Source organism: Protomyctophum bolini, assembly GCF_963924005.1.
Source record: "Protomyctophum bolini genome assembly, chromosome: 3".
NCBI classification, from domain to species: Eukaryota; Metazoa; Chordata; class Actinopteri; order Myctophiformes; family Myctophidae; genus Protomyctophum; species Protomyctophum bolini.
This window is the reverse complement of record NC_137864.1, coordinates 11,588,410-11,605,909: the sequence shown is the minus strand read 5'-3', so window position 1 is coordinate 11,605,909 and position 17,500 is coordinate 11,588,410. Positions and strand designations below refer to the sequence as shown.

Below are 17,500 nucleotides of genomic sequence, written 5' to 3'. Positions count from 1 at the left end.
CAGACACAGCAGACATCAATCATGGATAAAGGAAACAACGCTTTGTGTGTGTGTGTGTGTGTGTGTGTGTGTGTGTGCAACATTTTAATAAGCCCTTTGACTCATTGCCTTGTGTATAGAGGCCACCCGCAATTGTCCCCCCACCACTACTACAACACATACTAAACAAGCACCCACATAAACACTTGTACACGCATACTGACACATAAACACACACACACACACACACACGCACACACACACACACACACACTGCATTAAAAGACATGCAGCTGAGCTCTATCGTCTTTCAACTTGTCTTTTACAGCAGGCCTGGTACAGCGCGTGCGTGCGTGCGTGCGTGCGTGGGTGCTTAGCCACAGCAGCTGTGTGTATTAAATTTAGACAAGAAAGCCACAGTGATCTTCATTTGGCCGAGTGTGAGAGCGACAGAGAGAGAGAGAGAGAGAGAGAGAGAGAGAGAGAGAGAGAGAGAGAGAGAGAGAGAGAGAGAGAGACAGAGAGACAGAGAGACAGACAGACAGACAGACAGACAGACAGACAGACAGACAGACAGACAGACAGACAGACAGACAGACAGACAGACAGACAGACAGACAGACAGACAGACAGACAGACAGACAAGAAAAACAAACTAAACGTCAGTCCCTGCATGTGTGCATGTGTATGCGTGTGCACGTGCGTGTGTGGTTTTGGGTGTTCAGTAATTACACGCAGAGAGGAGGAGGGCAGAGGAAGCATCATGTCAGCAGAAAACGGCAGAAAAAGGGCTGAGCAGAGTACAATGTAGTATGTACAGTAGAGTAGAATAGAATAGAATAGAATAGAATAGAATAGAATAGAATAGAATAGAATAGAATAGAATGGCGCACACTGTTTTGTTACACTGAGCACTGTGTGGTGTGTGTTGCTGCTCAACAAGTTGGTCCAACAACACCCAGAACACAGCTGTTCAGTCCCTGACTGGCAGGATTAAAAAAGTATAGTAAATAAAGTAGCAGATCTAGAAGCTTTAAACGCGGCGCAAAACAATCTTGTAGATCTGCTACTTTTGATGCTTTCAGGTGTGGCAATGCATTTTGATAAAGTATTCCCTGTTTTTGATCCCGGGCTCCCCCAGAGTTAGTGTCGAAGTGACATTGAGCAAGACTCAATGTGCATGTTGGTGCCTTGCGTGCTTTCCTCCGCCATCGGTATATGAATGTGTGTGAATGGGTGAATGTAATGCACAATCTATTTAAAGCGATTTGGATAGAAGCACTATGGATGCACAATTTTCCATTTACGGGGACAAAAGTTAGTTAAAGTTAAAATATGGAGATAAGCGGTTTCTTGCCAAACAGCAACAAAATTGTATGCTCTGACACTGACATTAAGCCCTGGTCTTTTACAGTTTAACCACAGGACTGTTCTTGCCAGTCTGTGTTGAAAATCCCCCTAGCCTCCTGCCAAATGCTCTGTCCTTAAAGGACCATGCCAGGGTCACTACATGTCAGTGTCCATCGTCAACATGCACTCAGAGCGGCAGGAGTGAGTTCGTTTCTTTTATTTCCTCATTTCAAGGACAAACGTTTTGGCTATCACGCAGCCTTTGTCAGTGTGTGCAACCCATCACCAATCACTGAAATGTCCTCGTCGAGGAGTCATGCAGAGCGTGTGGGAACAAAAAGTTTACCCGTTGTCAACATGAGCCTCAACAACTAAGACATTGAAGGCATTTTGGGAAAAGTGGTCGAGGTTTAATTGTATTGAATGAAATGGCCGGGTGTCCTGACCAGAAAATGCATTTTCTATTTGATAAAGAGCTGGAGAGACAGGGAGAATACTGGATAACCCACCCCGTTACCAACTCCCCCCTGCAGAAAGTACAGAGACATCTGTCTTCATTGCCTTAGACCTACGTAGCACTCATTCTCATGGGTTATATATCCCAGTACCACTGTGTAACTGCTGGTGGTTTATCCATAATCCAACTGAAAAGGATACATTTTCAGGCCAGAACTAATCATTTCTGAAGAAGCATAACAGTTGATGGGTTCAGGGACATGTTCCGGTCTGGAAGGCTAAGCCGAAAGAGACCTGGTTTCTTTTCAATTTTACATTATAAAATGAGATTTATCTCTTTGGAAATAGAGGACCAGAATTTTGAGTCCCAAAAGCAGTGTATATAGGCTACTTTGTACGTGCATTTACATTTTGAGCATAATGGAGATCTTAATCTCTATTCTATTCTAGGAATCAATTAATAATCAATTGGAAAGCACAGTGAGCAAAATTGCTGAGAAACCCCTGTTACTGAACAAACACTCCAATAGCAATGATTACTATCACAATATAGAGCTATTGGTTGACAAGTAGCACTGCCTGAAGCTCACAAAAGTGCAAAAGTTGGCCTCTATACTGTACCTCCACTGGCCAAGACATTTGGTCTACCGCACGGGAGAGACCCGTGGGTTTGATTCCGGGGTAGGGAGGGACTTACGGAAACTTACGCTCAGATTCATTGCTGACACACGTGTGTCTGTGTGCGTGTGCCTGCATGCATGCATGCGTGTGTGCACACTGCACAGACACAGACACAGACACACACAGACACACACATACATACACACACACACACACACACACACACACACACACACACACACACACACACACACACACACACACACGTGCACGCTCTCAGGCATGAGTGTGTGCCGTCCGTCCGTTCCCGGGCTCTGACGGGGTGATTATTTGTCTTGGGGATCAGCTCCGGCTTTGAGCTGAAGCAGACAGATGTAACATGTGCCGTGTTTGGACGTCGGGCCGCGGAGGAATGCGGAGCGTAGATACGCTCCGTTGCCTCCCCTGGCACGGACCACCGCCCCCTCTATGTTCTCTATTTCTAGAATGAAAAATACACATGTGTCACTCAGCGCTTATAACCGCTGCACGGCGCTCAGCTGCTGCTCACATGGGGACCCGGTGAGGAGAGAGACTGCATTGACCATGGAGTCAGCAGAGACCGAGACCCAAAACAATACCTTCCTCTGTTGGACACTATAAAATTAGAGAAAATACATGAAAATGACCTAAATAGCTGGAAGGAGCCATACCTATAGCCAAAAGTACCCTATTAGCCAAAAGGACCCTATACATTTGGCCGAAAGGACCTGTCACATCTAGCCAAAAGGACAAGATAGAAGAAATAGTCAATCTGTAACCTCAAGCTGCTCAAGGTCACCCACGGACCGGCCGGCCCATCCAAGGACCGGCCGGCCCATCCACGGACCGGCCTCCCGAGGACTGGCCCGGCCGGTACGATTGGATTCTGCCCTTGCTGTCAAGGTTGTAGAATTATTTTCTCACTTTTTCTTTTTAACAAGAATTTAGCCAAAAGTAAGCATATAGCCAAAAGGTCGCCAGGGCCTACGGCTATATTAAGCACTGTTTCAAATAGCCAAGATGGCCGAAATAGCTGACCTGTACGACTCAAGCACAAGCTGCAGACGAGCTTTCTCTCTTTCTCTTTAGACATTCTTTTTTTTCCTATAATGACATGGCCAAAACAGGGGATGCCAGGTTGGAATGAAGTGGCTAACGTCAGTGTTTTAATTCCCATCAGAGCCTCTGCTCTTCAAGCCTTCGCTCCATCATCGTCCAGTCATTTGTTTGTGGCTCATTAACTCAGATCTACAGTATTAACAGCTTCCAGCCTCTGCTGCCTGCCAAGAAGAAATACTGTAATCCCCAACAGTAAACACTTGGCTAGTGTTAAAAAAAGAACAAGTTCTCGCCAAAAGAAGCTCCGGCATCAGTGAAGCGCAGCGCTAGGAAACACGCCAACAGCCTCCCTCTCTCTCTCTCTCTCCCTCTCTCTCTCTCTCTCTCTGCCCCTCTCTCTCTCTCTGCCCCTCTCTCTCTCTCTCTCTCTCTAAAGCTGCTGTCCAGTTTCAGCCTGAGATCAAAGGTGGATTGATTCACACCAAGGCTAATAAAACACATTTTCGGGGGGATATTCAAAGTGCATGAACTGTCAACATGAGAACCAAGCTAAAAAGGCAAACATACAAACAAAAATAAATAAATAATAATATAAGTGCACCATGTCTCCGCGTGTACATACGTGTTTAATCCACATAACTCGAGAACCGTTTGCCCCACCGATTTCAACAACTTCAACACACACGTTCCACTCCACCACAGGGAGTGCATTGCTCATTGTCAAGGCCGCCGCATCGCCGGTTGTCCAGAAGCAGCACAAAAGCCCCTGGCACCGCTCTAGTAGCCTATAACAATGGTGGCAGTAAATGATCAGTAAATCCACCCCCGCTTGTGGTCACATGTGATTCAAAAGGCGATAAATGGAATAGGACGTCAATGTAAACAAGTCCCCAGGACTTGTTGTGTTAGTTTTAGCCTTCATGTCTTACTGTAAATGCTGTGTATACATTTTCTGACTAATAAAGTGTTCAATCAATCAATCAATCATATACAAAGAGAAGCTACAGTTAACTCACCGACAGCCTCTGACAGGCCGTAGACTCGCTGGCTGTAGGCGTCCGTCTTGTCCCAGATGAAGGTGTACGACAGGTTAGGCTGGGCGGGGAACCACTTCTGGAACAGACGGCCCACTACCGCCACCATCAGGTGAACCTGTGCAGCGCACACCAATCCTCCATTAAAAATGCCCCTTATTTACATTAAATTCATTAAAATATAATGATAGATAATACAGGGTTTTTTAATCACACAGGGATCTGATACAGATCATATCTTAAGTTATCTGAAAGGTTATCGGTGTATTAATAATATCCCTCACATTGTAATGTGCTAAGGCAGCGCTTCTCAATGTGAGGTCCGCGGACTCCCATGGGTCGTTGAGAGGGTAGAAAAACAAAGATAAAGGGACCCATAAAAATGTGTACGCAACCGAAAAATGTGTCCGGACCCAGTGTTTGGGAACCAGTGTGTTTGGGTACTATCATGAGGTTGAAGGGGATGGTGGACTGTGACACTGTGTGGTGACAGTGTGTACCTTCATGAGGTTGAAGGGGATGGTGGACTGTGACACTGTGTGGTGACAGTGTGTACCTTCATGAGGTTGAAGGGGATGGTGGACTGTGACACTGTGTGGTGACAGTGTGTACCTTCATGAGGTTGAAGGGGATGGTGTTCTATTTCGTCCCTGCTGACCGCCAGAGGCGGTGCTTAAAGCATGAATATGTCCTTCGCGCATGCGTCGTCGAGTGTTGTATACAAACAAAGTCAATTTTGACCCCGTGATGACCCGAAGTAGTCTATATCTTCCGGCAGTCTGCAGGGGATCAGTCTCTAATTTTTCTCGCGCGTCGTGGTGAGAAATTTGCACTGGGCTGCGAGGTATTGCTATGCAATACAATATGCAGCTACGGTGCCTGTACCTGGTCGCCGGTAGTTCTGTGACGGCGTGACTGCCTGTCGGAGTAGCGTTTGTTCGCCCTCCAGGAACTGCGACTATGGTTTTCTATCTCCTCGATGAATGGAGTTTATTTCGCGGATTCACGTGGACGCAGGAGCGTCCAATCTCTCTCGCCGGTAAGGAAGGCTAACCCCCCTCGGACAAAAGGTACGTTATCGTTTAAAGTGGTGCTATCCCCGCTAAACAGACGTCCAAATGATATGATATATATTTTTATCATGGCATAACCTCTTGTCAGTATAGGCTGCGTTCGCGCCGCCTCCCTGCTCTGCATAAAAGTTTTGTTCGACTGTGAACGCTAACAGACGTTCAAATTATATGATTATTGTATCATGGCATAACCTCTTGTCAGTATAGGCTGCGTTCGCGCCGCCTCCCTGCTCTGCATAAAAGTTTTGTTCGACTGTGAACGCTAACAGACGTTCAAATTATATGATTATTGTATCATGGCATAACCTCTTGTAAGTATAGGCTGCGTTCGCGCCGCCTCCCTGCTCTGCATACAAAGTTTTGTTCAACTGTGAACGCTAGCGCTTAGTATAAGCGACTATAAGACCTGCCGAAGGATAAGAACACTGTCATAATATTACCTTCGTTTGATAAACACGCTACTGTCAAGCTTTGGTTAGCCCCTGCTGATGGCAAGCATTGTCGCTACATACTCTCAGCAGTCGACATATAACTTATGACTTAAGTTAGTTAAGGCTAACCGGCATTTTCTGTTTGACAAGCCCCGCTGGCCAAAGCCATATACCAATATTGGCAGCATTCAAGCTTAACCGCTTTTGCGAATAGCTTGTATTCTTGTTGTTATTATTAGCCCGGTACAGGAGCAGCTACCTGCGTCCTCCCAGGGTATTGATGTTGCTACCAGTATAGTCTGTAGCTAAATAGCTATTGGTGTACATAGCCTGTCTGGTTGTTAACCCAGCTGGCCCCCAGCAGTGGGCCTAGCTGAAGCTGCTACCAGTATGTATTATTATACAGTATTATTTTATTTTAATGTGAAGCACTTTGAGTTACATTTTATGTATGAAAATGTGCTATATAAATAAAGTTTATTATTATTATTAGGTCTGGAGCTCAAAGCTCCATTAACAGTTTCTTGCATATACAGTGGGTAGGCCTACAACTTGGTTTGTCCACCTGTAGGTCCCATTAACCCAGCTGGTCCCCAGCACAGGGTATCTGGCACTGCTGCCAGCGTAGCTCACAGCAGCTACCAGTAGTTTAAAGTTAAAGCTGTTTATGAACAGGCTATAGCTTGTCTTGTTTTTTAGTAGCCCAGCTGGTCTCCAGCATAGATCTCTAACTGGCGCTGCTACCTGTAGTTGTAGCCCAAGCGCTTATTATACTATCTAAGATAAAAAAAGCTATCTGTGTATAGCTTGCTTTACTGTTTGTTGGCCCAGCTGGTACAGGGCAGGCAGCGTATGCGCTCCGCTCCTCCAGCATACGGCCAGCTTGAGGTTACTTACTACTAATGTTTGTTAGCTCAAGCATTTATTAACAGCTATCGGTGTATAGCTTGTTCTGTTCTTAGCTGCAGCTGATACAGGCAGCGTACGCGCTCCCTTCCTTCGGCAGGCGGCCCCTATTGGTGGAGCCATCGGTTGTAGCCTTTTCTCCAAAACTAGCTTGTGTCGGTTTATTTAACCAAACTTCTGGCTGGGGTAGGCAGCGTTAGTGCTCCCTCCTCCCAGCATGAATGCGTAGTAGTGCACACTTGACTAGTGTATTGGAAGTGTATTTTGTTTCGCTCTGGACTAGCAAACATAAATTACAATAGTCTGGTTGCCCTTTTAGGGCAACCACACTAATAATAATGCACTTGGAGTTTGGATAAATGTCATAGTGCTGGGATAAGCGTTCGCATAGGAAACACTACAGCTGCTACATAGCAGCGTCCAAACCTTGACTGGAGGCTACTTTATTATCATAATTTATAAGTAAGCCTCCGCCGGGGGTACAGGTAGCGTACGAGCTCCCCTCCCCCACCGCGACCATGCAGGTCGCACAGTCTATCTAACAGCAACATTTGTGTGCTGTTTCTATGATGCACTTTACATCTGGTTGAATCTCAAAGTGCTACAATGAGCATTTGCATAAAGCGTAAATGCATGCTGCGGCAGGTATAGCAGCATTCAGTTTTTCGATTAAGTCATTAGATGCCGATCTAAGTTAAAGCCTCTGCTGGTACAGGCAGCGTCCGCGCTCCCTTCCTACAGCATACGGCCCCACCCCTAGCAACCAGTAGCGTCCGCGCCCTGGGCTAGTTGGGACTGGTGTGCACCGGCCGGCCCAAAGGAACCGGTGCCACCACAACGGAAAGTTCCCACTTTTGTACCTCGAAAGCCTCTGCTGGTACAGGCAGCGTACGCGCCTCCTCCCCCCAGCATACGGCCAACACCTAGCAACCAGCAGCGTCCGCGCCCTGGGCTAGTTGGGACTTGTGCGCACCGGCCGGTCCAGAGTAACCGGTGCCACCACAATGGAGAGCTCCCACTTTTGTACCTCGTGTGAAGCTCTCCTTCAGCCGTGAGCCGACCTTGGTCCTGCCCCGTGTGCCAGGAGGAAAAGGTCTGACCGCTGGCTACAGCAGATCCGAGAGGGCTCAGCTATCTGCGGAGTTGGCCCACATGAGGTCCATGCTCACTTCGGATGACACCTAGGCACCTCGGAGGGTGCCGAAGCGCCTCCCTCTCTGATGCCACAGCTGACTCGAGGTTGATGTGCTCTCCCCGACAGCTTAAGCTATGCACTTCCATGACTATGAGGAAGATGCAGAAGGCAGTGCCTCCCAGGCATCAGAGCCAGCCTCCCACTTCTCAGCTCATGCGCATAGCCGTGGAACGCATACTAAAGCAGGCAGTCGGCTCCTCCAAGCGCCTTCTGCAGACGCGGCTTTGCTGTCTTCGCCGTCCCCCACGCCTGTACCTGAGTCAGCTACAGGCCTGCCGGGCGGACGATCAGGGCCTTCTCCCATCTCTATACCGATGGTGAAATCCTGGCAGCCCTGCCCTGATTGGAAAAAGTGTCCTGAGACAACCCGTTGCGACTTGACACTTTAATAGATTGGAACACACAAGGCGATAAGGGCTGGCCTGGGTTACATGCCAGCCACCAAGCCTGTCACTGCATCCCTCATGGTGTTCTCCAGCGAGGCCCGGCGGCAGAACGCTAGGTGACCTCGACCCCAGGACAGGAGCACAGGCAACCTGCTCACTGGGGCCTCCTTTTCACACCTAATAGTGGCAACGTTAATACTGGCTCAGCCACCTTTGGTGTATCACTGGAGGCATTGGCGTCATGTCCTCAGAGCGCGGACGGCTGATGTCCATCGTATCTCTAGCCCGTCGCCAAGCCGGGTTTTCACAGTCAAGCTTGACTGATGAGACTAGGCCAACTCTCCGTAGTCTCCCTGAGGAGCCAGGAGCACTAGGTGGTTCAGCTGGGCGAGAAGCGCTGGAGCGAACCATCCAGGTGGGGAAGACCAGGCTGCAGCTTGCAGGCCTATGACACATCACGCCTCCCAAAGGGCCGAGCTCCAACATTGATGAAATCATCTTGACTGCCCTCGGAGCTCGCATATCACCGCCGGCCCACACTAGAGGCCAGCGTGTTCCCTGGCGTCCCACGCAGGGACCTTACTGTGACTTTCCGGGCTGTGCAGCGCCTTCTGACGCCAGCCCCCCATATCCGGCGGGTCAAATTGGCCATTTTCAGCAACATGACGAGAGCCCTACTATCAGACCAGGAGTGAGGTGTCCTCCTGCCCAAGGGCGCAACAGAGGCTGTATATCCTCAGTCACACTAAGGGAAGTCCGATCTACATACTTCCTTGTGACGCAAGACAGACGGGTGTCGACATGTCTTGAATCCGATGGGACCCAACAGGTCTATGAAGTTCGTGCCAGTCTACTGGGCCGAACACGGCAATGTGCTGGAGCGGCAAGTGGTGTGCTCCGCTCTACAGCACTTCCTGCCGTACAGGAGAGGCGAGCACATTCTCATACGTTCGGGCAACACCTCGATCGTGTATCACGTAAGTCATCGGGCAGGGCCACGTTTGCTCGGCTGCTGTAGGTGTCTATGGACCCCCTCCTGACTTGGGCAGCCTCCCCGCCCGATCAGCCTATAGGCAAGTTGTCTGAGTGGAGAGCGGGACTACACGGTAGGCTCTCCCTCCCATCGAAAGCTTCCATGAGGGGAGCGGTACCCCATCCAGTGGTGGTGAACACTAATCAGAGGCTACCCCGGCAGAGCGGAGGTGGACCTCCTCACCCTGGACCTCACTAACCTCCCTGGTTCTCCCTAACGGAGACACCCAGCCCACCGGGCCAGGACGCAAGGGTCCGACGGTTTCATAGAACCTGAACGCCACAAATGGCTGTCAGCCTGCTGGACTTCTTAGGCTTCCTGCCACATGGCCAGTATGAACGGAACGACCTACATCGTTCCTGACACACATGGCCCTAAGCAGACCACCGCCCACAGGGCACTATCCTTTTAAATGCGCACTGCCAGAGGCACTGCATACGCCTTGCCACTGCCTCTCTGATACGACCAGCGCCTCAGAGTTATTTAGGAGGGTCACACCATACTGCTGGTTGCCCCCCCCCAGCCAAGAAGTACTTGGTCTCCTCTGCTGAACAGACCCAGTCGGAGGACGCCATGGCGTCTCCCCGACAGAGGTCTCCCCCAACTGGGAGGCGGTCGGATACGGCATCCAAATGCTCAACGCCCCCAACTGTGCGCTTGGCCACTGGCGGCCCTGAACCGCTGTGTGGAACCAGCCAGGCATGCCACCCTGAATTCAAGGGTGACATCCATGACATCCATCAGGCTACTGTACGATAACCGATGGAACCTATTTCCAACTGAGGCCAGAGCAAAGACCTAGTGCGCTGCCCTGCCTACCTGTCTGGAGTTCCGCAGTCCCTCCTAGACAAGGGCCGATCTCCTACTCTAAAAGCATAAGTAGGGGCAATATCATGTTGATATGCTAGAATCAATATTGCTGTAACGAAGCGTGTCCGTGAGCGGCACGTCCTGTCTGTTAGTGACTTGCGTCCGAAGCAAAGCTCAGACGGCCTGAGTGTCTCTGTGGCCGAACAGTGTTCCTCCTGAGGGTGCTGTCACATACACACCTCAACCAGCCTATACGGCTAGCATAGTTTTACCCTCCACCAGGAGAGTGGATGGACGAGCGGGAACTATTGCGCCCAGTGTGGGCCCTGAGAGCCGCTTGTTAGACCTGCCGAATGCATTCGGCGGTCAGAATGGCTGTTCCGTTGTGACGATGGCCCTTTCAAAGGTAGCGCTCTCTCCAGACAGCGCCCGCCCCACACTATTGTGGATGCCATCAACCACGTTTATGGGGCGAGTGATCGTACCTTACCATTTGGCGTGAGGTGCCACTCTTAACGGGAGCGTCCCCACATCAGGGGCTGCCCCGAGGGAAGTACCCCTGGAATATATCTGTGCCGCTGCCTCATGGGCATCACAGCGAGTTGTCTGTTCCTCTGGGTGAGTGTTGCCACTCCCCACCCGCTGGACGTGGTCCTCTTACGAGACTCCTCCAAGCCTACTCCTTATGGTTTGTGATCAGGATCCCTCGTGACTTGGCTGGCATAAGTCATTCATGCTTTAAGCACCGCCTCTGGCGGTCAGCAGGGACGAAATAGAACGATAGTTACATATGTAACTACGGTTCTATGAGTCCCGAATGACCGCCAGAGGCACTCTGTCACTCAGAATCCTCGTTTTCGCGCGAGAAAATTCTGTAGAGACTGATCCCCTGCAGACTGCCGGAAGATATAGACTACTTCGGGTCATCACGGGGTCAAAATTGACTTTGTTTGTATACAACACTCGACGACGCATGCGCGAAGGACATATTCATGCTTTAAGCACCGCCTCTGGCGGTCATTCGGGACTCATAGAACCGTAGTTACATATGTAACTATCGGACTGTGACACTGTGTGGTGACAGTGTGTACCTTCATGAGGTTGAAGGGGATGGTGGACTGTGACACTGTGTGGTGACAGTGTGTACCTTCATGAGGTTGAAGGGGATGGTGGACTGTGACACTGTGTGGTGACAGTGTGTACCTTCATGAGGTTGAAGGGGATGGTGGACTGCGTCATGGTGACTTTGAGAACAGGCTTGTATCCCGCCGCTCTGGAGCTCAGGTAGATGAGGTTCAGGTCACTTCCTGGTATGGACGTCTCCTCCTGCAGCACCTGCATGGGAGACACGACGGCTCGAGTCATGACACTGATGGACAAACGGATAGGAGGTGTCGCGAGTGTACAGTAGACCCACCTGTCCCCCGTACAGACCACCTTCACAACACATACAGTAATCACCTGCACCTGTCTGCCGTACAGACCACCTTCACAACACATACAGTAATCACCTGCACCTGTCCGCTGTACAGACCACCTTCAGAGGCCTTCTTATATGAGTGGGACCAGGGACAAGGTGTGTGGCTACATGACACAGAGTTGTCTATTTAACGATGATACACGAAAGAAGACAAGGACATTTTTTGTTGTTTTAAATGGGAGAAGAAAAGGCAATTGTTTCTTTTTTTATGTTGAAGAATCCATTCGATATTACAACAATGTTTTGAGGCTATGTCCACCGATGATGCACAGATTATGCGACAGACGAATAATTACACAGATTACAAGGTGTACTTTCATAATATGTCAATAAAGGACAAACAGACTTTTCTAGGCCAGGGAAGAAAGGCAAAAAAATATATATTTCAGTTTTTCTAGGCTTAATTATATAATATTTTATATACCCCCACTTTTTTTTTAACACCTACTTTTAGGTTTTGTTTTCATAACCTCAATATGATGAAGGGACCACTGGATAGGTAAACAGGGTGACTATCATATCTAGTGCCATCTTTACAGCATGGAGGAAAAAAATCCAGGACACATAACAAGGAGTTACAACAGCAGCGCGAGGGAAAGAGGAGAGAAGACTTTGGAGTACATCAGATGATTAAGTACCGGTGGGAGCGCGGCTCGGCATCTGTGCCACCGCTGTCGAGGAAGTGTGTCCTCCCCTGGAGGAACAGGTGAGCGACCGCACCGCGGCGGCGCGGCGCGGCACAGATGGCTGCAGCTCAAACAGCCAGACGCTCAAACACATCAGTTTAAAGCTGCTATACTGCAATGGAACTCTCATGTTCTGCCCCGGATTTGAACCCGCCCAGGTGTCCTCCGAGCTGATGCTTTTTAAGGCCGAGCTAATAGGGGTAAAAAATAAAAAATAAAGTACGATTTGTTTTAGTCCAGAGCCTGCTTGCTCTGGGGGAGAATTAACATTTTGACCTTCGGGTCCAGAAACGGGATCGTGTCGAGGGTTGTGTCTAAGAGCCTTAGTTGCGCCAGTGAGCGGGCAGAGAACAGTGACTCCAGTGCATCCCGTAAACTTTGGGTTGAGGGCTTTGTCACTATTTACCAAGCTCTGAAGACCTGACCCGATGAAGTGAACTCTCTAAAAGAAGGCTCTGGTCGTGTCTAACCTATAGCCTCGTTCCCAGCCTGGTCGCAGTCTAATGCCATGTGTCTATATATTGGGTGGGACATATACATGCATTTCGTTTTCAAACAAACACAACATTCACAGAGAATGTAGAGATAATTGTAAAGCGATATCATTTCCTTGGGCGGTACTGCCGTTTAGACACTCAGAAGTCTTCTAGGTCTTGCCCAGCATGCAGGTGACTCTACGCAGGATGTAAAAATCCTCGAAACAAACAGCAGAATTGTATACGTTGTATTCTAAAACATTGGTTCTCAAACCATTGTTGCTCAGGTCCACCCCTGTAATTAACTTTATAATCCACAGCGCTACCAGAATGACAGAACCTTATGTCATATTTCGCTATATGTTATATCTTTCCCTATACGGTCCAATATATCACGAGGACAACTTGTGGCTAATGGGGTCTTAAGGGGAAAGGCTTTAAGGGGAAAGGCTTTAATACACAAATGACACGTTTGATTTACCTGGTCTCCTATATGACCCCGTTTAACTGAACCCGAGGCCATTTCTCAGTTCGGTGTCGAGCAAAAATAAATAGAGCGTCTTAAAAAAATTGTTTATTTATTAATTATACTTTTTTTTTGCCCAGGTGCATTTGGAGGTAAAGGACATGCAGAGGACTGCTTTGATTTAGAAATCGCCCATGCGCAGCGGCATCCCCCCCCCCCCTCCCGCCCCCATCACACACACACACACACACACACACACACACACACACACACACACACACACACACACACACACACACACAAACATGGACGTGACACACCCGATGTGTGACATCGCCTTGCCCTCTCGATGCCTTACGGTGTGACTTTTAAGGTTTAAGATCTTTCAGTCTTAAACCTGACACCTTGCTCTGGCTCAGAACTGACACTTCCTTGCTTAGATCTCTTTGATGTGAGGCGAGCTCGCGCGCGCTTGCTCGTGCGTGCGTGTGTGTGTGTGTGCGTGCGTGCGTGCGTGTGTGTGTGTGTGTGTGTGTGTGTGCGTGGATGCCATGCTTCGCTCTGCTTACCCACATAGCTGTGATTTTGGCCGCTTTGCATAAAGTGTCAGGTTCAGCACAAGGACACACACACACACACACACACACACACACACACACACACACACACACACACACACACACACACACACACACACACACTTCTATAAAAATAAATACATCGTGTGAGGACCAGGAAAATCTTTCTCACAATTCTCAAATTGTACTATTATGCTTGTGTAGTATAGGCAACAGACTTGTGATTGATATACAGTAATAGTTTTTGATATCTGCATATGTGAAAATTCAAGCTGATTCCGAATATTAATTCAGATGTGTGTACAAAAGGGTTTCTAAGACTGTAATACAGAAAATAAGTTTCTGTACTCCTAAAAAGGGGCGGTGCGCAAAAGACAGAGTCAGCTATTCCGAACCGCTTCTGGGAACACAATGGACAGGGATTTTTGCCTTGTAAATCCAGAACAGGATGAAGTGTGAACTCTTGAAACCATCCTCCTTAGCACGCACCCGTCTATTGTATGGGCATGTGTTCGTACGAATGTGCAAATGTATGAATGAAAGTGCCCCGGTGACGCCCATTGGTCAACAATCGTGGCGACATCTTCAAAGAGAGTTTTGGGGGGGTGAGCAGTAGAAACAATAGAGGAGCCTGACACCTCGCTTTTGCATTTTCACCAGACGCGCATAATAAATTAGCTTAAGGAAACCGGTTTCTCTGACTCAGTAAACGTAAGATAATTCTAGTCAAGCCAGCGGAAAAATTAACGACTGCCTCCTTCTATATAGGCGATAAACAAATGCTTATCACTCTCTTCTTTCCAACTTGCAACCCAACGGAGCGGTCGTCTGCAGCTAACGCGAGTTCCGCGTCCACTCCGAGCGGAGGCCTATCTTGACCAAGGAGAATCTTCTCCTACCAGCGGTTATAGAGGTCTCTGGCTAATCCAAAGCTACTTAGTTTAATTAATAACTAAAACGAGTCGTGTTATCCGATACAGCGCGACTACGCCGACAGCATCATTTGTTTTTCCTGGCAGCAGAACTCTGAGGAACTCCTAGAGGAAATTATCTCCAAACAGGTGGGTCAGAGGAATTGATTTTATCACCGGTAACGACATATCGTGGCTTCTCTAGTCAGTAAAACTAAAATTAGTTTTAAAATAGGATTGAATGACTATCTCGGTAGAATTTACTATGGACTCCTACTAGGTGCCTAAAATGGGAATAACCGTCCCATTTTCTATCTTTCTTGTTTCCTTTTTCCACCTTCCTTAAAAGCATTGTTGTTTTAAATGAATACTGCTAAAATTCCTGGCTGAAATGCACATGAATATGTATTTAAAAGGAGTTTTCACTGTGACGTTTCAAACGTGCGTTTGCTTCATAGTGTAAACATTAATCCTGGATTATTCGTGTGTCTATCAGTCCTAGGAATCGCATTCTTAATCAAACTGAACTCATGTTCAGACGTGATTAAAATGACGCGCGTACTCAAGCGAATGTGTTTGGATTAAACGTACACCCCACTTGATTTGTAAGGAGCCGTGCCGGTTAGTTCAAGCGTAAAAACGCTGGTCTGTCCGACACGAGTCAATACAATTTTGTTGTGAAGCTAATCGTTTGGCTCATGTCCAAATGATTATATTCGTGAACAAAGGGTGTGCCGCTATGTGTGTTTTATTGAAACATTTGTAACCAGTATAATCGATATTAATAAAAGTACACCATTGATTACTTTTATTCACTGTTCATTGGCAGTTATTCTCGATGTACGTGTCTTGTGTCTTGACATCATGGGGAACAATGGAATCCTAGCTATTTATCAGTAAGTGCTTACAAACTCATGTCTTGCAAGAGAGACAATTTTAAATGTGATGCGCTGGGATATATGTATATATTATTCACGAGTTATTTTATTATGACTTTGGAATCATATATGGACGATTAACGATTTTGAGTTAATCTGCCTATATTCTGGATTTATCCACTACACTTGTGGCAGAATCTGGGCCTCACGAGTAACACACTGTGGAAGGGGCAGAATGGGAGGCCTGCACACATTGAGGTACAGTACAGTACAGTACAGTACAGTACAGTACAGTACAGTACAATACAGTACAGTACAGTACAATACAGTACAGTACAGTACAGTACAGTACAGTACAGTACAGTACAGTACAGTACAGTACAGTACAGGCAAAGTCACGCGCAGAAGTCGCCTCGACTCCAAACTTACAGTGGGAGGAAGAGAGGTGCTGTATCAGTGATGCAGGATCAAATTCATATATGGTTCCACTTGTAGTTTGTGCAGCAGGTAGCGTTCTGTGGGCTTCTAGATTAGCTTTGACATTTTGGTAAAAATTAAAAATACAGTATATAAATAAAAAAGAACAAAAAAAGCATTAGCTTTGTATTACAAGTTGCAAGTATTTACAAGAGATTGTGACTTGTTTAACCCTCTAAGACCCAGCGTTGCTTTATAGTTGTATATAGTATTAGTTTTGGACATTTCTGTGTTTTTCCACAACATTAAAAATATAAAATAATGAATTGTATAGGCCTACAACATGTTATGAATGAATGCCACTTCCTCTTTTCCTGCCTCAGTATAGTTGGTCCATTTGAACTACTTGAAACCTTTCTTTTTTGAGTTGGCGATGTGTGGACACACTAGCCACGGGGTGAGAGGTCAGGTGTTTTTATTCACTTTTTATAACCTAACTTTACCTTATCATTAGCCAGACGTTTAGTTTTCATTACAAATCCATTACACATCTCCTTTAAGGACGGCCTTTTTTACTGGCTTCCCCTTTAATGAGACCGGCGCTCCAAAATCTAAGTGCTGACTTTCCATTCGCTTGATTGTTTGATCTCTGCAGACTGCACAGCATTCTCTTTCTCACACGCCCACGCTCACACGCTCACACACGCACGCACGCACTCTCAGAATCGCCACGCAGACCTCCACCAAATGAGCAGAACCAGAACCAGACAGAACTCCCACCACGGGATCAATTAATACCTTTGCAACGACTAATGGCAAGTATTGCCTACAGCTTTAAGTCCAAAAATATGAACAAACCCTTTAACACACAAACATACACATGATATCAGAATCTCAAATTTTCTCGCCCGCAAAGACAGACAGACATGCACGCACAGGTGCGCGCACGCGCGCGCACACACACACACACACACACACACACACACACACACACACACACACACACACAGAGTGATGTGCTCGTTAAATAAAGTCTAGGTTTATGGAGCGCCAATCCAGGCTGTAAACCTATAAAAACACACACTGCTGTTCTGGCCCACTGTCCTCTGTGGACCTGTGCACACACGCACGCATGCACACACTAAAGACATGCACGCATACACACACTAAAGACACGCACACACACACACACACACACACACACACACACACACAGTTTACTTATGATATCTCTCTAATGCACACATTCTTTCA

General features: G+C 47.6%; 1 protein-coding gene across 5 annotated transcripts in view; it reads right to left on the bottom strand.

Moving 5' to 3' along the window:
- The window catches only part of tenm3 (teneurin transmembrane protein 3), a 363,756-nt gene that overhangs the window by 95,848 nt on the left and 250,408 nt on the right, over positions 1–17,500 (bottom strand). For all 5 annotated transcript variants that reach the window (XM_080757108.1, XM_080757110.1, XM_080757109.1 and 2 more), the window contains exons 20-21: positions 11,558–11,689; positions 4,503–4,638 (exon numbers count right to left, since the gene is read on the bottom strand). In XM_080757108.1, the coding sequence (XP_080613234.1) occupies positions 4,503–4,638; positions 11,558–11,689 (268 nt within the window). The remainder of the gene's footprint in view (positions 1–4,502; positions 4,639–11,557; positions 11,690–17,500) is intronic.